This window comes from Moschus berezovskii, chromosome 10 (genome assembly GCF_049115385.1).
Source record: "Moschus berezovskii isolate FMDL1 chromosome 10, NW_MosBer_1.0, whole genome shotgun sequence".
In the NCBI taxonomy this organism is placed as follows: Eukaryota; Metazoa; Chordata; class Mammalia; order Artiodactyla; family Moschidae; genus Moschus; species Moschus berezovskii.
The window spans coordinates 83,385,253-83,411,757 of NC_142469.1; the positions used below are offsets into that span (position 1 = coordinate 83,385,253).

Genomic DNA, 26,505 nt, shown 5'->3' on the forward strand with positions numbered 1-26,505 from the left:
TCAGTTGCTCAGCCATGTCCGACTCTTTGTGATCCCATGAATCACAGCACGCCAGGCCTCCCTGTCCATCACCAACTCTCAGAGTTCACTCAAACTCATGTCCATCGCGTCAGTGATGCCATCCAGCCATCCATCTCATTCTCCGTCGTCCCCTTCTCCTCCCGCCCCCAATCCCTCCCAGCATCAGAGTCTTTTCCAGTGAGTCAACTTGTAGCAATCATTGCTGCTGCTGCTAAGTCACTTCAGTCGTGTCCGACTCTGTGCGACCCCATAGACGGCAGCCCACCAGGCTCCCCCGTCCCTGGGATTCTCCAGGCAAGAACACTGGAGTGGGTTGCCATTTCCTTCTCCAATGCATGAAAGTGAAAGTGAAGTTGCTCAGTCGTGTCCGACTCCTAGCAACCCCATGGACCGCAGCCTACCAGGCTTCTCCGTCCATGGGATTTTCTAGGCAAGAGTACTGGAGTGGGTTACCATTTCCTTATCATTAGGACCAATTAAATCTTGAAAAATAGTAGTGAAACCATAATTCTTTCTAGGTTGTTATTATCTAACAAGGGCCCACAAGCATCACTGTTCACCTGGGTAAGGACACTGGTGATGATGGGATTCCCAAGATCTCATTCCCTACCCCATTTATACTAGCCATCATATGATACCTGTCCCTGATTGGACAGCATAACTCATCCAAACAGCAAAGCATGATGCTAAAATGGCGGCAATGGTCTTGAATTAACTGCACGGGAGAAGCCACCCTGCAATGAAGGTTCCCAAGCTATTTCCTTCACTGTGATGATGAAGAATCATTTTCGTGCTTATATCTTTGGCAAAGAAAATCCATCCCCTCGCCACCGCCCTCTGCAAGTACACTTACTGCACACTCGCACTACACGTGTACGTGTGACGTTCTCCCTCGGAAAAAGGGGAAGTGGGCAAAAGGGTAGGGACAAGAAAAATCCACTTTAAGCAAAGAAAACCAAAAGGTGCAAATATTTGCAGTAGTCTTTTAGAGTGTGTGCATGCTAAGTCGCTTCAGTCATGTCCGACTCTTTGTGACCCTATGGACTATAGCCTGCCAAGCTCCTCTCTCCATGGGATTCTCCAGGCAAGAATACTAGACGGGGCTGCTATGCCCACTTCCAGGAAATCTTCCCAACCCAGGAATCGAACCCAGTTCTCTTACATCTCCTGCAACGGCAAGGGGGTTCTTTACCACTAGCACCACCTGGGAAGTCCTTTTAGAAGGTGGAGGGTTGACTTGGAGGACTACATCAGTTTACACCAGTTCAATTCAAACATTCAGCACCCCTTATTTCATTCTGAGATGGATTTTCATATCTTTTTCTTTCAAATTTGTACTAGCTTTTACATGAGGTCAGTGGTAGATTTTTAAATGTCTTTAAAGGTCATAAGCTGGGCTGGAGGAAGCACAAGCTGGAATCAAGATTGCCGGGAGAAATATCAAGAACCTCAGATTTGCAGATGACACCACCCTTATGGCAGAAACTGAAGAGGAACTCAAAAGCCTCTTGATGAAAGTGAAAGAGGAGAGTGAAAAAGTTGGCTTAAAGCTCAACATTCAGAAAACTAAGATCATCTGGTCCCATCACTTCATGGCAAATAGATGGGGAAACAGTGGCTGACTTTATTTTTTGGGCTCCAAAATCATTGAAGATGGATTGCAGCCATGAAATTAAAAGATGCTTACTCCTTGGAAGGAAAGTTATGACCGACCTAGATAGCACATTAAAAGTAGTGATATTACTTTGCCAACAAAGGTCCATCTAGTCAAGGCTATGGTTTTTCCAGTGGTCATGTATAGATGTGAGAGTTGAACTGTGAAGAAAGCTGAGGGTCGAAGAATTGATGCTTTTGAATTGTGGTGCTGGAGAAGACTCTTGAGAGTCCCTTGGACTGCAAGGTGATCCAACCAGTCCATCCTGAAGGAGACCAGTCCTGGGTGTTCATTGGAAGGACTGATGCTGAGGCTGAAACTCCAATACTTTGGCCACCTCATGTGACGAGTTGACTCACTGGAATAGACCCTGATGCTGGGAGGGATTGAGGGTGGGAGGAGACGGGGACGACAGAGAATGAGATGGCTGGATGGCATCATCGACTCAATGCACATGAGTTTGGGTAAACTCCGGGAGTTGGCGATGGACAGGGAGGCCTGGAGTGTTGCGATTCATGGGGTCACAAAGAGTCGGACACGACTGAGCAACTGAACTGAACTGAACTCAGACACGACTGAGCAACTGAACTGAACTGAAAGATCATAAACAAAATCTTGATTCTTTCAGGTAACAATGTTGCATGTGAATTCTAGGCTTCTGAAAATGGTACTATAGCCATTTCTTCACCACTTACAGTTCAAAACAGTTCTTAAAATAACCATGTTTTTCTAAAGACCTCTAAAATATACATACAAAACAACTCATATATTATTTATCATAGGGACCACTGAAATTCTATTCCTGAAACAGATCCTCCAATATTTTCACAGTACAAAAAGTGTGACATTATTACAGGACACAGGCAAATGCTATCTTAAGTAGCAAAAATTACAAAAATAGAACTACAAATATAGTCCACTCAGCTGCTGCTAAAAATCTTGATGGGATTTACTTGATTTTAATTTAAATAAATATGAAAGCTTAAATTACACATTTTTTTCTCTAACTTTTAATACTACAAGATCTATCCAACTTTTAAAAAAACACATGTAATAAAAATGATGATAGAAATATACAAGATAGTTTATTTATGGCTTAATGTATGAATTTTTTAAAAAGTCTTGACAGGCCTAAAGTAATGTTTTCAGTATCAACCAACTAAAATTATTCAGAAGGAGATTCCTTTAAATAACTCCTTTTCTCCTTGGGGAGTAACATACTGGGATAAGTTCCAGGAAAACACAGACTATTCAGCAGCCAAACATATTTATATATGAACAAAATCATCTTATCTGGTTCTAAAAGATGGAATCTCGTAACAGGTTGCTCAAATACAATTCCATGTACGTTTAAGATGAAAATAAAGAAAAAGACACTTTGTCCTTTTATTTAAATGGGAGGCAACAAATTACATACCATCAATGTGCTTTAAACAGAAAATATCATACCTTGATTTTAAAACTTTATATGCTCACCAGTCTCTAGAGTCCACTACAGATTTTGACATAGAAGCTGCATATGCTGCTGCTGGTAAGTCGCTTCAGCCTGTGCGACCCCATAGACGGCAGCCCACCAGGCTCCCCTGTCCCTGGGATTCTCCAAGCAAGAACACTGGAGTGGGTCACCATTTCCTTCTCCAAGAAGCTGCATATAGTTAAACACAATTAACTCTAACACTAGTAGCATCTCTGGTTAGACTTTAAAGTTGAAAGTCCCAGCAGTGTTTTATGGACAGACTGAATCTTTTCCACAGTGTCTTTTTTTCGGATAATCATATTCTTTTAAAGTCTAATTTGTCTGACTCATTCTTCCCCATGCTTCATATCTAAGGAAGACTAATTCTTAAGAAGTGTCTACTTTTGATAATAATTAGTAAGATAGCACAAAGTTCTCAAATCAGAGGCCTTACAAATACAAAATATGAGGAAAAAGGGCAAAGTCAACCCTTGCCCAAATGAATGAAGCAAAGGAAAGGTACTGCTGCTGCTGCTAAGTCACTTCAGTCATGTCCGACTCTGTGTGACCCCATAGACGGAAGCCCACCAGGCTCCCCCGTCCCTGGGATTCTCCAGGCAAGAACACTGGAGTGGGTTGCCATTGCCTTCTCCAATGTGTGAAAGTGAAAAGTGAAAGTGAAGTCACTCGGTCGTGTCCGACCCTTAGTGACCCCACGGACTGCAGCCTACCAGGCTCCTCCATCCATGGGATTTTCTAGGCAAGAGTACTGGAGTGGCTTGCCATTGCCTTCTCCAAGGAAAGGTACAATCCAACTTCTTTGCTAAATGTGGGAAGATCCCCTGGAGAAGGAAAAGGCTACCCACTCCAGTATTCTAGCCTAGAGAATTCCATAGACTGCACAGTCCATGGGGTTGCAGAGAGTTGGACACAACTGAGCAACTTTCACTTCACTTCACTGTATTCAAATGTTCCTTTCCCTTACTCTACCCACTAGTCCTTGCAACTGGCCTATCTATAAAACTAGAGTGGTTGTCTAATTGTCTTTAAAAAAAAAAACAAACAGCTCTAACTTAGATACAGCTGTCTCAGCTGACCTCCAGCCACGATCTAGGTCATGTCATTAACTGTGCAGTGACACCAAAAGTTTCTTATTTGGCAACACTCACAACACAGGTGATGTGTGGGAAGCTTTTTTCTTTTTTGCCTCAGTATTAGTGGTGTTCCTGTTATGGGCAAAAGAGAAATGAATGAGGGCATCAGAGACTCTATCACCAGTTTTAAAAATATTAAAATTACAGAAGATATGATTTACCTAGCTGATCAGATACTTCCAGTAAGGTCAAAGAGGCAACTGAGTTACTGGCTCCATAATGATTGGCTCAGTTAAAAAAGTGTTAAAAGTTCATAACTTTGAGGCTCTAGAAATCATATATACAGATAGGTAGACATTTCATGTTGAATATTTATGTGTATGTCTATCTTTATCTGGGCCAAACTATTCTTGTACTCTGGGCACAAAGCCATCCAAAACCTACTCATTTTGACTGGAAAGTCACTTAAAATGTAGCCTACCTGGAAACATCAACCTTGTTATCTTACAAAGAGCTGTCTGTAAAGTTACTTTTTTAGGTTAAGGCATCTCCTAAAAGAGCAGTCAAATATAAATGTTACCTGAGTACTGTAAGAAATTAGCCCTTTAATATCTGCTAGACATATCAGTACACATTATTTTTTCTCAAATTAGTTGCCTGTCACCTAAAGGAGAAAGAAAAACAGTATAAAAGAATGGGATACAGGAGGCCTGGGCCACTAAAGGAGGCGATGTGAGGGCATGAACCAGAGGCAGCCTTCGTAAATCCTGTGAATGCAATCTGGCCTTTGTTCATGATAAAATCCCTGTGTTATGAGGTAAGATGAGCATCCATTGTCATCTGGGTCACTGAAGCTACCTAGTGCGGATGAAAAGCATCACTATTCATCCCTTTGTAGTTGCAGTCTGGAAGGCAGAGGACACGTACTGTAGAACTGGATGGCAGTAAAGAGAGAAAATGCCAGGTAAACAAGAATAAGCCTTCCCTCCCTAATACAAGGCATGTATGTAGGCAAGGGTGTCAGGAAAAACGCACGTAGGAATGATGTCTGTGACACCTAGAAGCTGAAACTACCTCGACGACATATACTACCATTGCTAGGATAAACTCATTGTGCCTAAAACATTGATAGGAAAGTTCAGAAGTCATGCTTTGGAGATTTTAGAGTATAGCCCTCAATAGCAAATAAAAGTAAAAATATCAGTTCAGTTCAGTCGCTCAGTTGCATCCGACTCTTTGCAACCCCATGGACTATAGCACGCCAGGCCTCCCTGTCCATCACCAACTCCCAGAGTTTACTCAAACTCATGTCCATTGAGTCGATGATGCCATACAGCCATCTCATCCTCTGTCGTCCCCTTCTCCTCCAGCCTTCAATCTTTCCCAGCAACAGGGTCTTTTCAAATGAGTCAGTTCTTTGCATCAGGTGGCAAAGTATTGGAGTTTCAGCTTCAACATCAGTCCTTCCAATGAATATTCAGGACTGATCTTCTTTACTATGAACTAGTTGGATCTCCTTGCAGTACAAGGGACTCTCAAGAGTCTTCTCCAATACTACAGTTTAAAAGCATCAATTCTTCGGCGCTCAGCTTTCTTTATAATCCAACTCTCACATCCATACATGACTACTGGAAAAACCATAGCTTTGACTAGACAGACATTTGTCGGCAAAGTAATGTCTCTGCTTTTTAATATGCTGTCTAGGTTGGTCATAGCTTTTCTTCCAAGGAGCAAGCGTCTTTTAATTTCATGGCTGCAGTCACCATCTGCAGTGATTTTGGAGCCCAAAAAAATTCTGTCACTGTTTTCACTGTTTCCCTATCTATTTGCCATGAAGTGATGCAACCAGATGCCATGATCTTAGTTTTCTTCATGTTGAGTAATTATAAGCAAAGAAGTCCACAGGTTGACCAAAGAGAAAAAGGCAAAATTCAAGATAGGTAGTATTAAGTTGGTACAATAATTACAATAGCAACTAATACGTATATATTAATAGTAGTGTGTGTGTGTGTGTGTGTGCACTCAGTTGTGTCCAACTCTTTGTGACCCCATTACATTGTAGCCCACCAGGCTCCTCTGTCCATGGAGTTTTCCAGGCAAGAAAACAGGAGCGGTTTGCCATTTCCTGCTCCAGGGGACATTCCTGACTCAGGGGTTGAACCCTCATCTCCTGCATTGGCAGGCAGATACCAGGTACCACGTGCTCTACCTGTATAAATTCATTAAATCCTCAAACAGCCCTATGAATTAGGTTCTATTAACACCAGCAACCACACTTTTTTTGAGTGAAAAAGTAGACTCAGAGAGGTGAAATAACCAGCTTGAGGCTGCCCAGCAAGTAAGTGGCAGAGACAGGATTCAAACTGAAGCAGCCTGGTACTAAAGTCCCTGCTGCCTCAGTAGACATTCCTGTTGGACCATGAAAAAAACAGGTGAGGCAATGTACACAGAAAGAAAACGTTATCCAAAGCATATATAAAGATAAGCAGAAACAAGATTGGTGAGTGAATAATGAAGTAAACCATCTTCTGCACCAGTCAAAACAAACTTTTGGTTTCTGTTTTTCAACCACATGTTGAGAAATACCAAATCAAAAAGCTATGAATTTGTTTCACCAGAGGTAACAGTAAGGCATTATCCAACACAAACAACTATTTTCAATTTTACTGGGATTTACTAATGATGTTGGATGAAAAAATGCCACCAATATTGTCAGTATAACTAATGAAGTCCATACTCACAATCTGAAGTCCTAGAATAAGTTTTTGGTTTCATGAAAACTTAAGCTCTAAACTGAACGTGAATTTTACTGTGGGCATGCCCTCTGTTGAAGGTACACAGAGATGATGACATAACTGTTTAATTTCTATCATCCCAGTCAATAGTTTTCATATATGCTCTTCCTCTTACCTTGTCATCAAAATTCAACAAATCACTTGCATGGGATGTTAAGATTTGTACCCAGTGCCTCGTTCAGGAAAGAAGCTGACCCTTTGGGGTACCAAAAGGCTATCAGAATGTATTGATTTCACAAAGACCACCAATAAGGTTAGGGTAGTAATGGTGAGTAGCAATGAGGGACAACAGAATACAGTTCTGATGAGCCATACCTAGCTCCTTCTGTATGCTGTCAGGGACTCCTGTAATAGTCTTTCTCCTTTTGACTTTCTTCGGTCGTCTTATCAGAGTGTCTGTGTAAATTAGAGACCGCCGAAGGCTGGCCTGGCGATCGAAATTCTCCCCTAATGCAGAGTAGTAGAACAAGCAAAGCAATGTTATTTTCAAGCAAGCCGACACCATGCACTTTCTTCCAGAAGCTTGTTGTAAAATGATAAGAAGGTATTAATGATGATGTTAGCCAGTCATACAATGATGAATGGATGCTGAAGGGCAAAAAAGGGAGGAAAGCACATTAGCATCATAAGGCTGTTTTCCAGTTTCTGGGTGTACGTCCATTCAAAGAAAGCACCTTGAGCTCATTTGCAAATGCAAATTGGTGAATAACACACTGGACGAGTGATTTTGTGTTATTTAAAAAATGGGTTATTTTGGAAGTGTTTCACAGAAGTCTTTGGTCACCAAAATCACACTTTACATCAGCATGTATTTTGGTTCTGGTCACTGAAATCACGCTTTACATCAGCTGGAGATGAATTTATTTGCTTCATCTGGTCCTCACCAAAGACTAAAGTACTGTCTTGTCTGATGTGATGAAACAAATAACTTAATCAAGAATTCCTAGGTGAAGACTTTTCTTCAGTCAAGGAGGCTCCTAATTCGAATAGACTGCGGTAATTGCTATGGTGTGAGACACAAGGATAATGAAAAAGCCTTATAATGATAAAGTACTTTTATTACAATGAGACCCAGGAGCACTGCGGTTTGTTAAAGCTAAACTGCTTCTCGCTGTTTCTTAATCACTTTTCAAAAGTTGATATAAATTCATTACGGATATGTTGAAATCAAACCCAGAATACCACATCGAAGGTTTTCCTTTCTAGTTTGTAAGCTGTGTGATTATCACACCATGGGATACCCTAAAATAGTAACATATCAACTACTATTTGGTCTGTTTTAAATTACTTGACATTTGAAGAGAAGTTTTATAGCATTGACCTTATTAAATGGTTCTTCTCAAAAAGAGATTTAAAAAATACATATGTACACATACAAAATATATACTTCCATATTATAAGACAAGTTTAAAAATTATTCACTCTTTTTAGCAACACCAATGCCCATTCAAAAGTGGGTACGCTGTGAACAATGTATCTTCTATTTTAATAGGAATACATTGTGAACAGAACCAATAAGATCGGAATGATCAAAACACATTTCACCTACAAAGCAACAAACTTAGATGAGGGCTTCTAAATTTGAAAATGCTCGTAACTTTGTTCCTAACGGAGAAAAAACAGAAACGATTTAGAGAAAACCCTGAAATACCAGAAGGTACCATCACTGTGATAAATGCATCACTATGTACAATAGCAAATATGGCCTATAAGAGCCAGTCAGGACTTCACTGGTTCATTTGTTTTCTGTGGCAGAGGAAAAACATTTTCTTGGCTCAAATCATTAAGAATGGATAAAATATTAACAGACAGGTGCATTTAGTCTCCAGGTTTGCTTCCTACACACAAAAAACAAAGATAAACCACCCAAGCTCCAAGGAAATTAAAAAACAAACTGCAAGGATGAACACCTAAGACATATACCATTACTGGTGCCAAACTCTCCATCCTTCATCGTGACCTAAAATGACTGTCTCCTCTACTGGGTTAAACATTTCTGAAGGGCGGGGACCATGACCATGGACCCTGGCATCGCCTGTGGCATTCGGCTCGATGCCTGACACAAAGTAGTTATTCAGTAAATGTCTACTGAATTAAGAGGGATTTAATTATTCCTTTTCATTGAAAAATGGCAGTAGTCCGTCAGGGCTGCTACATAGAAATCAATTTGGCTAGCTTAAACATCAGTCCAAAGGTAGTTTGTAAGAACTGCTTCCGCATGTTTACTTACTCTATTTATCTGCCAGGTGTAAGAGCTGCTATCCCACATGACAGATTAAACAACATACTCATATGCACATTTTATTTTAAACATTTTTTTCTCTTCAACTCTTAGAACAGGATGAGTTCCCACAGGACACAGGGCTGTGACTAAAGGGAGTAAATCGATTTTCAAGCCAGCAGCTCACTGTACTAATGTTTTCTTCCTCTCTGCCTGGCGAGCATCTCTCTGCATTTGAAATAATATACTTATTGGCATTCTTTCCTCTGCTGAACTGTACTGTAAACCAAATAGAAGGTCAATGTTCACCCAAATAAATGAGCATGTGACAACGCCCTACAGGAAGCTACATTTTATCTTCTAGTGCTTTAGAAATGTATCATTTAAAGAGCCAGGAGTTGTATAATCTATGTCAATTCAACCACTAAAAGTAAACAAATTTAATGCCTCTTTATACCAGAATATCAGAAAAACTACTTCTTTATGAAATGTATGTGTGTATAATAAACACACAGATCCAGAAAATGGATCAATAAATATGTCATTAGGCATTTGCCTTCTACATTTCCAAAAATGTTAATCACTCAAAAGTAAACTGCATTTTGTCCTAACTTGTATTGCTCATTTCTTTATTGTCATTCACCTCTCCTGTGTGGCATTTTCAAGGCCTCCTTTTAAACTCTATGTAATTCATATCCACTTACTCATCAGATAGGAGAGAATAAAGTTCAGAGGCTGACACTGTCTGCTGTTGTGACAATGTATTTCACTGTAAATTATTCTTTATTCCTGAAAATCTATTCTGCTTTAAATTTCCTAATTTCACGATAATGCATTTTATCTGAATTCCATTAAGGATTGTTACATTTCACAGCACAATATTACAATACTAATTCTGAGGCTTTTAATCAATCAAATAATATAATGCATTTTCTCGCAGAAAATACACAGCCATATAAACATTACACTTTGTTCTGAAATACAACTATATATAAAAAATACTTTTAAAAGTATGATTTGGTGAATGAGAATCATATTCAGAAAAATCAATGCCATTTGCAAAGAGAATGGAATAAAATGCCATGCTATTCCTGCAAGGCTTAAGTACAGTAAATGTGGGAAAATGTCCATGGAATTTAAAATAATTCATGAACTTATTAAATTTCTCTGGAATTCAAAACAGAGTTTTAAATGTAATTTTTAAACATCTTGTAAGGTTTAAAAAAATTCATCAATAACTATCAAAATATTTTTAGTCCCTTACAAGCTCACCAATGCCATGGTAAAAAACTTTCTAACAGTAGTCAAGATCAGTAGCCGCAGAAACATAGCAAAGGTATGATGAGTTTTCATCCTAATTTTTTATGGAAACTTATAAGAGTCGGACACGACTGAGCGACTGAACTGAATTGATCCTTATTGATGACCTGATTTTTTTAAGGTTCTGGCCTTATAAGCCAGATTTTGTATGAGCTGATTATCAGTATGACTACCAGTAATGTTTTCTCTTGAACACAGTCTAATGTCTGAAGCTACCAACTCTTAACATGTCTATTTTGCATTTTGTACACTCCCCAGACCGATGACCTATCTTCTCTGCAGGATATGGAAGAGACAGGGCAGGAAAATTTTGCTATTTATTAGCAGTTCTCTGTGTTTGTGAAATACTGTCTTTGAGCTTTACATACCTTATCACCTTAATTATCACAGACGATTAAAACCTGAGCATAATATTCTGCAAGAACTTAAATTTCACATTTGCCAATTAATATTCATATGCCAGCCTAACATGTTCTAAATTTTTTTAATTTAGAAGGAATAGATTTTTATTTGATGATTATAGAATTCAAATTATGGAGATCAAGATATAATTTTACTATCATATTAGATTTTTTAAAATGTATATTTCATATTTTTATTTCAAATTAATTTTCCCCTTTTTCTACTTGAGAAAACAAGAAGGTAAGAAAATCATCCAGAAATATTAAATGTGTTCTTTTTCACTTTTATAAATGAGTTAAAATAGGCTTTTAGAAAGTAAATCTAATTTTTTCTCACCCAAGATCACATTTAGAAGATATTTCCATATAGCCAAAATATTTTAAAAAGGCAATTCAATTAAAAGACACACTTCAGCTGAATGGCTGGACTACTGAATTCTCTGACATCAACCTTTGGTGATCCAGTCTACAAATCTAAAAGCAATAGGTATTTGACATGCACAGACATATACATTTTAGTATTCCCTTCATTCAACAAACAGCAGGAAGTCAGACCACAGCTATCTACCTCTGCTGTATGAATGACATGCTAAGAGCATATACCAAACAAAGAGCCATAGTCATTCTCCCAGAACATTTGGAACCTGTCCACAGAGCAAAGCATACCAGTTATGTTAATAGGAACCACGTCAGCCTGGACTGTTTGGGCTTGCTGCCGCATCTTCTCTTCTGGTGTTGGCAAGGGAAGTGACTTGGTCCAGTTGGTTTGAGTATGAAGGTCAGAGCAGTCACTTGATGTTGGCGTCTTAGGTCTCCTGGTGGAAGTAAGTCTTTCCTCTTCTGATGAAGAGATAGAACACTGCAAGGGAAAAAAGTGAGAAGAAGCCATAGTGTGTAATTGCTGGCAGAAAAATTTTAAAATACATTAAAGAAAAATTAAACTTATTTGAAACAAGCCAAAAAAAAAAAAAAAGTTGGTCACATTTAGGAACAAAAAGCAATGGTTCACAAGGGAACTGCTCATCATCTTGCATGTAACCCATAATATACATGATTTGCTAAGGCCTTAGTCTCCAAGCCATGAGGACTGGAAAAGGTTTTGCTGACCCAAAAAATTTTTGAAGTTCTTCCTGTTTCTTTCTATATTTACTGTGATCAGAAAGTTTATGGATTTAGTTTAACATTAGAAGCCCAGAGAAACATCATGGGTTTGGCCATCAGTCTCTATTTTTATTAAAATTTCTTTTTGCTCCAAGTAATTTCTAGCCTCAATCTCATTTCCTTTAGGCTCTGACCTCAAGTTTGAAAATGATAGAGCTATTGTTGTTCAACTATCTGTGCTCTTTGGAAATCATTTACACAGAAAAAGAAAAACCAACTGCGAAATTGTCAAATTATCAGAAGCTGATTGAAGCTCTGCTTGGAGCCTATCAGAGCCCCATGAAAACATTTCTAGCATTGTCTTTTTTGATACACATTAACATCCTAACTGGGGAGCCCTTTTCAATACATTTCTTTCCTCACATCTGAAATAGTGTAAGCAAGAAAGTTCTTTTGGCAAGCATTTCATGATGAACTTCACCATGGCTCCAGCAGCTAGTTCTACAACAAACGCCAAGAACTGAAAAAAACTGCCACAGGCTCATGCGCGCTAAGTTGCTTCAGTCGTGTCTGACTCTGTGACCCTAGGGACTGTAGCCTGCCAGCCTTATCTGTCCATGGGGATTTTTCAGGCAAGAATACTGGAATGGGTTGTCATGCCCTCCTCCAGGTGATCTTCCCAACCCAGGGATCAAGCCTGTTTCTCTTATGTCTCCTGCATTGGAAGGTGGGTTCTTGACCACTAGGGCCACCTGGGAAGCTTGCCACAGACTCAGGAACAACAAAAAAAGGTAACTGACTTTTGGTGAGAAATGGCAGTTTATAATCGTAATAAACGACCAAGAACTGCTCAAGTTGAAAGCATTTAAAATACCACCTAAGGCATTAAGACAAATTTTACTTAAAAATGAATGAATAAAAATATAAACAAACATTCCCAAAGGAATACCTGTAAAACTAGCAGTCAGGTCAATTCAAGACTCTCAACCACACCCCCTCTAAAGGGATAATTGCTATCCTGACTTCTATCATTCAGCTTCATTTGCCTGTTTTTGGATTTTCTCTAAGGGAAATCATATTGTATTTTCTCTTTTGTGACTTACTTCTTTCATTTAACACAGTATTTGTGAAGATTTATCTATCTTTCAAAAGCATGTCTTGATACCTTTCTGGATCTAATGCAAGTTTCTAAGAGGACATTAGTAAGACATCTACAGAAATACATTAGTTAGATATCGCGAACAGAAGAACACTGCTATCTCTTTTTAATGCTATCGAATTCAGTTCAGTTCAGTCCAGTCGCTCATCATGTCTGACTCTTTGCGACCCCATGAATCAGCACGCCAGGCCTCCCTGTCCATCACCAACTCCCGGAGTTCACGCAAACTCATGTCCATTGAGTCGGTGATGCCATCCAGCCATCTCATTCTCTGTCGTCCCCGTCTCCTCCTACCCCCAATCCCTCCCAGCATCAGAGTCTTTTCCAGTGAGTCAACTCTTCACATGAGGTGGCCAAAGTATTGGAGCTTCAGCCTCAGCATCAGTCCTTCCAATGAACACCCAGGGCTGACCTCCTTTAGAATGGACTGATTGGATCTCCTTGCAGTCCAAGGGACTCTCAAGAGTCTTCTCCAATACCACAGTTCAAAAGCATCAATTCTTTGGTGATCAGCTGTCTTCACAGTCCAACTGTCACATCCATACATGACCACTGGAAAAACCATAGCCTTGACTAGACGGACCTTGGTTGGCAAAGTAACGTCTCTGCTTTTTAATATGCTATCTAGGTTGGTCATAACTTTCCTTCCAAGGAGCAAGCATTTAAGCCTTCCTGAAAAAAATCTGTGTTTATTCTACAACTAATAGCACTCCACATATCTGAAAAAGACTACTCTAGAGCTATGAAAATAGTGTGGTACGGGGATAGAGTCCTAAGCTAAGAGTCCAAAGACTTGAGTCTATTTGCTTTATATTTTTCATTCAAGGGATCCTGAAGTTGTTTCTAAACATTGACGTTTCCTTTGCTGTAAAATAGGGCTGTACTCTCTACCACATCCCACTAAGGGTACTCGTGAGCCTAATGACATGATAGCTATGAAAAAGGCATTGTGGAAATAAATAAATATATATATATAAATAGACATCTCAATATATGAGATTTTACATTATTAGTACATAATACATATAAAATGATAACCTACTTTCTTTGCCACCTAAGGAAAATGTGAAATGTTTGTAATTAAAACTGACAAATAAATATACTCAATTTATTGAGCATATTACTGACATCTTACTATGACACTAAATTGCATCATATTGATTTATGTTTGATCCAACACTGGTTAAAATGATCATATCTACTACAGATCCTTGAAAGGCAATTAAGGTTTCCCACATGGCTCAGTGGTAAAGAATTTACCTGCCAATGCAGGAGACAGAGGACACGTGTGTTCGATTCCTGGGTTGGGAAGATCCCCTGGAGGAGGAAATGGCAATCTTCAACCAAAGGAATGTTTGAAAGAATTAAATTAAGTTATGGAGATCAAATCAGTCAATCCTAAAGGAAATTAATCCTGAATATTCATTGGAAGGACTGGTGCTGAAGCTGAAACTCCAATACTTTGGTCACCTGATGCAAGGAGCCGACTCACTAGAAAAGACCCTGATACTGGGAAAGACTGAAGGCAGAAGGAGAAAGGGACAACAGAGAATGAGATGGTTGGATGGCATCACTGATGCAATGGACATGAGTTCAAGCAACCTTAAGGAGATACTGAAGGACAGGGAAGCCTGGCGTGCTGCAGTCCATGGGGTCTCAAAGGGTCGGACACAACAGAGCAACTGAACAACAAAGTCATACCAATGTACATCAATTATGTCTACCCTTTATGCAGTTGTGACACTCAAAATAGGTTTGATATACAATACTTAATATCTACCCTCACACTGCAGGTACACAAAACACACACAAATTACAATTAATTTTGAGAACTTCATGACAGTTTGTGTAAAGTTCACATTCAGCTTCACATGTCTGAAGTTGAATCTCAATTTAGTAAATTATGTTACTCTTTCTGATATATACATACATAGAAATAATTTTTCAGGCAACCTCGAAATATAGCACAGATTTTAAAGGCCATGAGAAGCAAATCTTAATAGGCAAGCTTCAGCTTGATGGAAAATAAATAGCATGGCAACACCCTACCGAGAGGGTTCCCTCTTCCATGTGACGTCTGCCTAGGGAGATGGTGAAGCACTGTTTTATGGTCTGTATTCTGCTCAGTGGGACTCATCAGCCCTGGTAACCTACTTTTCTTTCAGTTGACTGAGACTGTCAGATTCGGTAACTCTCACAATGAAACAGATCTTCAGTTCAGCCTCGTTGCCAAGGGATGATCACTAGGGATTGCTCCAGTATAACAACTGACAAAGATAATCTAGTTTATAAAGTACTCCCTTCCTTTGTGAGAAAATTTCCCAAACAAGCAGGGCACAGATAAAGATATATGCAAATGTGACTGTTACACAGTGCCACAATCTACTAAAGAAAAATAAGAAACCAGGATGGCACACCTTTCAGAATGATCTGACTCCCATTGCTCTTAGTATTTATAAATACAGAGGGGCACAGGAAAAACATCCATCTCATCGGCAGAACACATCACAATTACTCCATTAAGATGGATACCGGAATGCTGTGGATTATTACCTTAGCCTCTTAACTCTGACCTTGTTGGCCACCCTCCCCTCTCCCCATCCCGGCTTTAACAGTCTATTCCTCAACACAGAACCCTGAGGGATCCTTTCAAAACATGTCAGATCATGCTGCTCCTGTGAAATCTTACTAGAACTTACAAGACCCTACATGACCTGTGAACTGGCCCATTGCTATCTCTGACCTCAACTCCTACAATTCTATCCCTTCTTTATCCTACTCTAGCCACACCATCTTCCATCCAGTTCCTTATACAAACCAAGCACACCTGTGCCTCAGGGTCTTTGCACATGATGTTCCCACCATCTGAAATGCTCTTCCTTTAGACATCCTCATGGATAGCACCTTCTTATTCTTCAGGGGCTTAGTCAAGAGTCCCCTTCTTGTTGGGGTCTTACCTGCTAACCTGCCTAAAATTTCAACTCCTCCCCAATATTTTATATATCCCTTCTCTTCTTTCTTCTCTTTAGTACGTATCACCAGTATACATATGTTTTAGATATTTATCTTGTTTGTCTCTCTCTTGAAAATGTAAGTTTCAGGAGGCCTTAAATCAGAATTACATAGAGTGCAATTTCACAGTTTTAGCTGAAAAAGAGTCACCATTTAGTGACTGATGTCTCAACACCTTGCCCTGGGTTACACGCTTTATAGGAACTGGTACCTCATTTAATCTTCATAGCATTAGCCTCATTTTGTAAATATGGAAATGGAGTAAAGCAACTTTACTTGTGGAAAGTTGACAAGTGGGCAACAGATTAGAACCTACAGCTGGCCTCAAAGCTCTGCTGCTAAACAGTGTAAAATAACAACTTGATAGTATTTGCAATAAATCACTATGTTTTCTAATCTAAAAATAAAAATATCCATTTATATCTCTGAATAAGAAAAATATCTTTAAAAAAAAAGAATCTATAGTAAAGTCAGCAGTGTGGTATAATGAATGGAACACTATAAGTACCAGCACGCTGGCTCTGTCATTTACCAGCTGTATGTTTTGAGCAACCCAAGCTCCCTGTGTTAAGAACAGAATAACTTAAATAGCATCGCCATGCTTCATGTTAAGGGATCCCTTAGTACAGGGTGAATTCTATTTTACTTTTTTTAATATTGAGTTTAAAGTGGACTTGCTTTCAGAACTTAAATGCAGCTTGATTTATAAATGCAGTTTAATTGATCAATAATGTTCATTAATATCTCATGTCCTTAATCTGGAAGGAATGGACAGTCACAAATGAAACGTAAGAAACCATGATTTCTTGTGTCAAATTGCTTAATTCACAAAGAGAGATCACCTGCCATACCAGGAGTTGTTTTGCGAATTGTGGATGCTGTTAAGTCCTGCATTTCAGAACTTTGAGGTCCTGTCTGGAAATCAGACAAGCACCCACCAGATGGACGGTGAGGCCTGAAACATGGTCTCTTTGGCAGACTGCCAAGTTATCAAAAAGTGGGCTTAACTAAAAAACACATTTGCCCAGGCTTTTTTTTTTTTTTAATCTGCTATGCTTTTAAAAATTAGAAAACCTAATTATAGCCAGAGTTAAACTTAGCATTCATTTAGCAATTATTCCATAAAAATAGATATAGAACAGATGAAACTATATAGAGTACCATTTAAGAGGAAAGCCACCCACATTCCAGTCCTTTTTACAGGACACTTACTTTTAGTCTATGGTGTTTTTCTCTTCGGAATTAAACCCCTCTTGGGTGTACTTTTCTTTTTAAAGATTCTAGATAGTTTATAAGGTGCCAAAATGTTTGCAGACTTTTTTGGCTATATGCTTATTCCACCTTTAATATACTCAGGAACAAGCGACCCTGACTTCATTCTCTTCTCTCCTTATTCCCCTTCCCCCTCCCCTGGGCTCTGGATCCATCAACAAAAACCAGGGGTAGTGGTTTTGGGGGGAATACACACAGAAACACAGTTTGTGGCCCATCCAGAGCTCCACAAAGGCCAGGAGGTGGGTTCCACATTCACATTATTAAATAATTTCAATTGTTCCTTCTCTCCTATTCAATATACTACCAAAATCCAGCCCCTTCATCATGGGCTGTAAACTTTCTTACCACGTACTGAATTGAAATATTTTGGATTTAAACTATCACATATAAAGTGAACATAAATGTTCAAAATGATAATGTAATTTCTTGCCTTTAATGGCCTTTTATTATAATAAATCATATATACAAAGTATGTAACATAACAATGAATTTTTAAGAACCTATTACCCAACTCATGACTTAAAATATTACGAATAATTGCATCTACCCGATGCTGTTTCCTGCTTGCCTCGAGGTAACCGCTCTCCTGAATTCTGCGTTATTTATTATGCCTTTAACTTTTGTTATGTATGTGCATGCTGCTAAGTCACTTCAGTCGTGTCCGACTCTGTGTGACCCCATAGACGGAAGCCCTCCAGGCTCCCCTGTCCCTGGGATTCTCCAGGCAAGAACTGTGCATAGATACATCTAAAATACATATTTAGATTTGATTAGTTTGTATGTAATTATACAGGAATACTTACAAAGATATAAAAGCATATGATTATATGAAGTATTAAACCCAAGTTTCTCTTCAAATAAACGCATATTTGAGTCTATAAGATGACTTCTTTATCAGTCATCATGCCAATGATACTTTGCCATTCTCTTTAGTGTTATTTACTTACCATTATGCTTCTAAGCCATATCCATGTAGTTATGTGAGCCTATGGTTAATCCATTTCACTGAAGCATACATTCCATTCTAATACATTTATTTATCTACTCTTTTATTGATGGATGATGGGTTGAAAAAGATGTTCATCCTATTATCTCAACAAGTCAAAACTCCCCTAACCAAGAGAGTGGTTAGCCAGTGAGAGATAGCTAAGGCTCAATTCCACTACTCATTGTTGAGGGAAAACAGGCTCTAGAGTCACAGATCTGGGTTTCAATCCTAGTTCACTTTTAGGGGTGAAGGGTGTGTTCACTATTTTGATTGTGGCGATGGTCTATGTATGCATAAGTACCTCGAAACATTAAATTGTGTACTTTAAAGGTGTGTAGTTTATTTTATATAAATTATACCTCATAATGCTCTTTGTAAAGAGAGGAAGAACTCTGTTTCAGGATTTTAAAGCTATGTGATCTTAAGCAAGTACTGTGATTCCTCCAAGACACATCTGTGACCTGGGTACAAGCTGCCTTAATGGTTGCAATAAGCAGACTCACAGGTAACACCAGCCCAGCTTCTGGCACCTGAGCTTTTCCATGTGCCAAATGCTTGGCTCCATGCTGGGAATATAGAAATCAATATGATGAGGATGCTGTGTGGCCTCCCACCTTCGCCCTAATCTAGAAGGGAAGGCAGATATGAATAGAGCCTCATCCCAGTGTAATGGGATGCATGGAACAAGAGAAACTGGAACAAGTTGAGAGATGCCCTCACTACTTGAATGCATAAAGGCCTGAAATGACAGACCACAATCTTCTCACCCTGCTAAATAGGACAGAGCAACAAAGTGCCACAGATCGCAGAGCAGCAAACACATGGAACCAGCAAAATCCTCTGTGTTTCCACTGTGTCCTATTACTTACTTACCCAGAAAGACCCAATAAGAAGATAACTGTATCTAGAATCATGTTTTCAGGATAGTTAAGTGACCCAAAGCCAGGGGCTCTGTCTGTATATTGAGACTAAGCAGGACTTAACATGGTTTTTGAAAACAATATCGTGAATAAATGGATAACACCAAACAAGTCAAAGACAGAAGGAAAAGTGACAACAGCAGGTATAATGAGAAGGGACTTGGGTAACTTAGTAATCTTGTCCTATTATTTCACCAATATGGTGCAATGAAAAGAAATGAAATATAAAGTGAGAAGCCCTGCGTTCATGTCCTCTCAAATATGTTCTGGCTATGTGATCTTGGGAAAGTAATTTAATATATCTGAGCCTCAGTTTTAAGACGGTTAAAATGATAGCAATAATTATTAAAAATACTGATTTTATGGAAGTTCTTGTGAAAATGAGATATAATTTGTGAAAAAGTTCTGAAGTGTTCTACAATTATTATAAAATGAGTACCAGTAAAACAACCACTGGTAGTTCTATACACAGATAACCTGTAAAGTCACAACAACTAGAAAGTTTTAGTAATTGCTGAAACCTCTCAAATTTATTGCCTTAGGTAGGAAATTCTATGTTTGTGGAATAAAAGACTTAGAATGATTGAAAGAGTAGCCAAATTTTCATAAAACCAGACACTGTCTACTGAACTAATTTCTTTGAAGTCTGGTTTGAAAAACCAAGCAGTTGAAAGACATCAGTCATCATCATTTGAGCATATATTGTGCCAGGCACCATGCTTAAGGATTTAAAAAACATTAATTCACTTCAGCCTCATAACCATCTTCAAGGTGGGTAAGGCAATCAAGTAATTTATTATCAAAACCAGAATGCCTTTGAGAGTGAAAGGAGTACTTTTAATAATTACACAGAACAGCAGCTATCCTGAGCAAAACCAGAACATGTGGTTTATGACCCTTCACAGTTAAGAAAAGTGAAACTCTCAGAGGGAAGCAATTTGCCAAGGCCACCAACTTCAACAGGTGGGAAAGCTCCTCTAGACCAGTCTCCCAAGCATCACCTTATACATGCTTCCTACATGTGCGGTTACAGAGTAAGGCCACTGTCCTTTTGTCATCTTCAAAATCCTCCTTCGATTTAAATCTCTCATATCAATAAAGACTAAAACAGAACCTGAGATGATGCCAGTTCAAAGAAAAACAGAGACTAGAAAAGAAAATTTCAGTTTCTATCAATACCATGAAAGCCAACCATTTATTGCCACAATCCCAGTCTAATTTATCTGTCTGGGGAGAAGGAGGGCAAATTTTACGCAAGAGATTGAGTAACTCATGACTGACATCCATTCTGCTGAGACAATGGGGCCTCTGTGAATGCTTCCCTGATTCAGTGAACATATCATCAAACATAACATCCCACAATGGCAGTTGGAGATATGCCCTCTCAACTCACAGGAAGTATCCTGTCATCTATAACTGAAATTTCCTTCAAATACCTGAATAACCTCTTTGGTAGTGCCTGGCACACAATGCAAACGAACAAAACAAAAAACTGTCAAGACTAGAACAATACTAAAGCAACAGCTTACTCTTTGATTTCACAGCTGAATAAAAATGTTATTTTGTGAGATTTCTGAATCCCTTTGCAGACAGCATTTTTCAAGCAGCATGTTTACTGTGTAGATGACATATATAACATATACTTGGAAACAGTTCAAGCAATTTCTTTTCTTGCTACACTGCATCACTACTTTGAAAGATATATATGTGGAGATCATCAGCAAGATAACTTTCACTATACCATAAACATAAGTCCTACTTGGGAAATGTTTTGCATTTGGATAATTACTTTGGAATGATGAGCCAGAATAAATACCCAAAACAGACATCCCCTAAGTTCTCTGTTCTAATTTATATGGCCTTAACTTCTGTCTTATTAGCAACTCTCATTTTAGGAGAGTGCTTTTCTCCTAAACACATAATAGATGCTTAATTATTACCTGTCCCTTCTTCTCCAGAGTTCACTGCTGTCCTCACCATAGCCTACTTAGAAATACAAAGGGTTTTCCCAGTAGAATTTTCCTTCTAAATTGACTTCTGTATACTCCATGTTTAAAATGACCCCAACTGCTGGAGTGACATTTAAGGACATGATTGTAGTCAGGGGTCTTGGTCTTAACATAGAGACTATAAACTGTTAGCTTGGAGCCCCTCATACAATGAATGGCTCCCCACCTGATCTCAAATGCCAACTTCATCATATGCATGCAAGTTGCATCAGTCGTGTCCAACTCTTTGTGACCCTATGGACCATAACCAGCTAGGCCTCTTTGTCCATGGGATTCTCCAGATAAGAATACTGGAGTGGGTTGCTATGCCCTCCTCCAGGGGATCTTCCTGATCCAGGGATCGAACCCATGGTCTGTTATGGTCTCCTGCACAGGCAGGTGGGTTCTTTACCACTAGCATCACCTGGGAAGCACTAAAAAGTTAGGTCACTTTCTGGACTTTACATTCTGTCTTTAACATTCTGTCCTACCAGTGTGTATATTCAGGTGCCACACTGCAGAGAGTCCTGACTCTTTATGTTTTAATACCTGGTCAGGCGGATTCTCCTTCCCCATTGCTCTTCTAGTTTACAGCTTTGCCAGTAGGAACCTTAGACTCAGCCTCTCCAATCCTCTTTCTCCTCCTCCCATCCCCCCAAATAATTGCACACTAAAACAGAACAAAACTACTCAATTTTTTATTGCTACTGTGTTAATTTTTAAAATTAACTTGGGCAAAATTGACAGTTTTTGACATTGAATCCTCTAATCTAAGAGCATGTTATAGCTTTTCATTTATTCAAATCTTAGCTGTGTTCCCATAAAGGTATTTTAAAGCTTTTTCATATATAACTTGCATTTTTAAATTAAAATTTTCCCTACTTTGTTTACTATAGCTATTTTAAATAGACTTTTTCTACTATCTCTTCTAATTTGCATATGTAGATATGAAAGTTATTGATTTCTATACCAATATTATACCATATGTATATCTATGCTATGTTATAGTGACTGCAAATGCCTGTCTTATTCTTTGTTCTAATGAGAATGGCCCATTAAAAATTATGTTGGATTTGGTGACAGATAGGTACTTTTGTTAAGCTACAAATATCCACTTGTTCCCATATTATTATTAATTTTTAATCAAGAATGACTGTAAAATTGAATCAAATGTCAGTATCTATGGTTTTTATATGATTTTTCCCCCGAAGTATATTAACACAATTAATAGGAGACCCGGGTTCGATCCCTGGGTCGGGAAGATCCCCTGGAGAAGGAAATGGTAACCCACTCCAGTATTCTTGCCTGGAGAATCCCATGGATGGAGAAGCCTGGTAGGCTACAGTCCACGGGGTCGCATAGAGTTGGACACGACTGAGCGACGGAACAGAACAGAACAGAACAGAATACATGATTGACTTACCTAATGATGAACATTCTTACATTACTATGGAAATAAATCCAGGTTGATTTTCATCTCATAATGAGTTACTAGATTATGTTTCCTGTTATTTTTGATTCCTAATGCCAATATTCATGAGTGAGATTGGCTAGTTTTTCTTCTGATTTGTGTATTCAGGTTTTGGTATCAGTGTTAAAACTAATTTATTATTATTTTTTAATTCCACATTTTCTTTCTTTTTCTTTGCTCTCAGACAGTTTCAAGCACTGGATTAACCTACTCTTTTAAAACTTAAGTAGATTCTTCTCTGTGAAACTATCTAAGCTTGGTGTTCTTCCTCAACTTGCTTCAATTTTTCTTTTTTACACTATTTCAATTTTTCCCCAGTTTTATTGAGATACAACTGACATTAATATTGTGAAAGTTTAAGGTCTACAATGTGATGATTTGATGCATATATATTATAAAACAACTACCACAATAAGGTTAGTTAACACCTTCATCAACTCAGTTACTACTTTGGAGGTCAATATGGTGTAATTTTTGATACAATTTTTTTAACATGGAAATTAGTCTGTTAATATCCCCCCTCTAGATGTTCTAAAGTCAGATTTGATACTTTAAATAAATTAGAAAACCAGTTTCAACATTAGCTATGTCTTCCATCTAACAAAAGATATATATATAATTTTTATTCCTAATCATAAAATCTTCTGTTTGAAAAATGTTAGTGATTTCCTATTAGCTATGCAATAAGAGCTAACTCTTTCACTTGGCATTGCCCGTCTGTAATCTTACTTCAGCCTCCCTTCACCACTATTCTTGTCATTACTCTTGGTGAACTCAGTATCCACTGAGCTGTTCCATCTAACACCTGCTCGGATTCTTCACGACCTTACCTCCAGTTTGCCTCAGCCACCCACTCTTAGGGACATGCTCTAGACCTAGTTGCTACATAATACCTGAACTGCAATTCTGGAGTGATTCACTAACTGATAATCCTGCAGAATTTGCTCAAGGTGTGAGAAAAAGAAAAGAATCAAGAATGTGCCCAATGATTTTGACTTAAAAATGGGTAGAAAGAAGTTGAAACTTACTGAGGTGAGGAAAACTATAAAAGAATCAGAAGAGTTTTTTTTTTTTTTTTTTGGAAGAGAGATGTGAGAATCACATTTGAATCTGAATCAGTTTGAGACAGCTGTAAGAGACATTTAAGTGGAGATGGACAGTAAGCAGATAAATGCATGAGTGTGGACTGGAGCTTAGAAATTTAGAAAACTTCCATACATGGAATTTAAGAGATAAAGTTAAGAGGTAGTATTATTTTAGGAATTAGGAGACAAACTTCAAGTCTTAGCTCTGCCACTTGCTGTATGCATCACTTGCATCTTCAAGGCATTAATTTCTTTATTTAGAAAGTGGTGAGTGGAAGATTATTCTCTAAGATCTTTTTGAACAGGCTGTTTATCCTCCATTCATTTAACTCCATAAATATTTACACAGGAGAACAGAACTGGAAGAATCATACGCCCTGATTCAGGCTATATTACAAAGCTACAGAAATCAAAACAGTATGGTACTAGCACACACAAAAACAGGTCAATGGGTCAGGATGAAAGCCCAGAAATAAACCCCTTTATCCCTTAACTTCCTCCCCCTTTCCCTCCCTGCTTCCTCACCATTCACACAGCCACTCTTCGGATCTCTAGGTCTTTAATGGGGGCAGGAGGAGAAGGGGACAACAGAGAATGAGATGGCTGGATGGCATCACTGACTCGATGGAGGTGAGTTTGAGTGAACTCCAGGAGTTGGTGATGGACAGGGAGGCCTGGCGTGCTGTGATTCATGAGGTCGCAAAGAGTTGGACACGACTGAGCAATTGAACTGAAATGAACCTGTTACAAGAGCCCTATAACTAATCTTTTTACACACTACACCCTCTCCCAGCACAAGTAAGAAGTTCCCCATTTCCTAACTGCACAAGTAAGAAGTTCTCTTTCAAATATTACCATATGACAAACACTTATTGTAGCATGTAATATATATAAAACTTTTTATTCTGGTGAGTTCTCCCTACCTGAGAGCTGTAAGTTTCCTGAGGCACATCTGTACATGCTTAATACCTTATTAATCTTTGCATTTTGTAGTATCAGGCATATGCTATATACAATTATTCACTGGCTGCTGTTTCTTCCGGGAATGTCCTTCTCCAAGATTTCTGCATAGCTAATTCTTTTAATCCCAATTACCAAGCAAAGATGCTTGGGAAAAACCTATCCTTTAATTTTAAATTGCAACCTCCTATTCTATTTTACTCCAGAGCACGCATTACTAAAACAGCATCAGTTCAGTTCAGTTCAGTCGCTCAGTCGTGTCCGACTCTCCGCGACCCCATGAATCACAGCATGCCAGGCCTCCCTGTCCATCACCAACTCCCAGAGTTCACTCAAACTCATGTCCACAGAGTCAGTGATGCAATCCAGCCATCTCATTCTCTGTCGTCCCCTTCTCCTCCCGCCCCCAACCTTTCCTAGCATCGGAGTCTTTTCTAGTGAGTCAACTCATCACATGAGGTGGCCAAAGTATTGGAGTTTCAGTTTTAGCATCAGTCTTTCCAATGAGCACCCAGGATTGATCTCCTTTAGAATGGACTGGTTGGATCTCCTTGCAGTATAAGGGACTCTCAAGAGTCTTCTCCAGCACCACAGTTCAAAAGCATCAGTTCTTCGGCAATCAGCTTTCTTCACAGTTCAACTCTCACATCCATACATGACCACGGGAAAAACCATAGCCTTGACTAGACGGACCTTTGTTGGCAAAGTAATGTCTCTGCTTTTTAATATACTATCAAGGTTGGTCATAACTTTATTCTCAGTGTCGCAGCACCAAATCAAAGCACTATCAAGAGAAGATTTCTTCTGTTTGCTTCACTGTTATATCGCCAGCACCTAAAATATTTCCTAGCACATGATATGCTTAATAACTACTTGTTTTAAAAATGATTATAATTCTGTGTTTAAAGTAGCGAGGTGATGGACATGTTAATCAGTCTGACTGTGGTAGTCATTTCACAAAACACATGTATATCAAATTATGACATTTGAAATTATCTATAATTGTGTCAATATACTTCAATAAAGCTGAAAAACAATAAAAAAACAAAATCCTTACCATGTAATTCATCTCCTCATTTTAATTTTTCTTACTCACGCCAACAAGAAAAAAACACATTTTAAAAAATTATAGACCACATCAATTCTGATATAGCTGCTTTTCCTATTATGCTAAAAGGCTTTTTTTGTATAGACCTTCTTCAACTTACAATGGGGTTTTGTCCAAAAAAACCCATCATAAGCTGAAAACAAATGTCAAAATGCATATAACTCATTAACCTATCAAACATTACAGCTTACCCCAGCTTACCTTACATATGCTCAGTACACTTAACATTAGCCTAAAGTTAGGCAAAATCATCTAATACAAAGCCTATTTTATAATTAAGTGTTGCAAAGATAGTATTGAGAATTCCTCGTATACCTATCACCCAGTCTTCCCTAATATTGACATATTACATCATCGTGGTACATTTGCCAAAACTGAGATCAACACAGGATAATACTACTAACTAAAAAACAGACTTTATTCTCATTTCATGAGTTTTTCTAACTTAAATCTTTTTTCTGTTCTGGGAGCCAGTT

The 26,505-nt window shown here is 38.6% G+C and overlaps 1 protein-coding gene across 3 annotated transcripts in view; it reads right to left on the minus strand.

Annotated features, from left to right (window-relative positions):
* NHSL1 (NHS like 1) overlaps nt 1-26,505 on the minus strand; it is a 153,372-nt gene that overhangs the window by 13,040 nt on the left and 113,827 nt on the right. For 2 of the 3 annotated variants that reach the window (XM_055433764.2, XM_055433768.2), the window contains exons 4-5: nt 11,629-11,821; nt 7,336-7,467 (exon numbers count right to left, since the gene is read on the minus strand). In XM_055433764.2, the coding sequence (XP_055289739.2) occupies nt 7,336-7,467; nt 11,629-11,821 (325 nt within the window). The remainder of the gene's footprint in view (nt 1-7,335; nt 7,468-11,628; nt 11,822-26,505) is intronic. The other variant, XM_055433767.2, reaches the window with a different exon arrangement.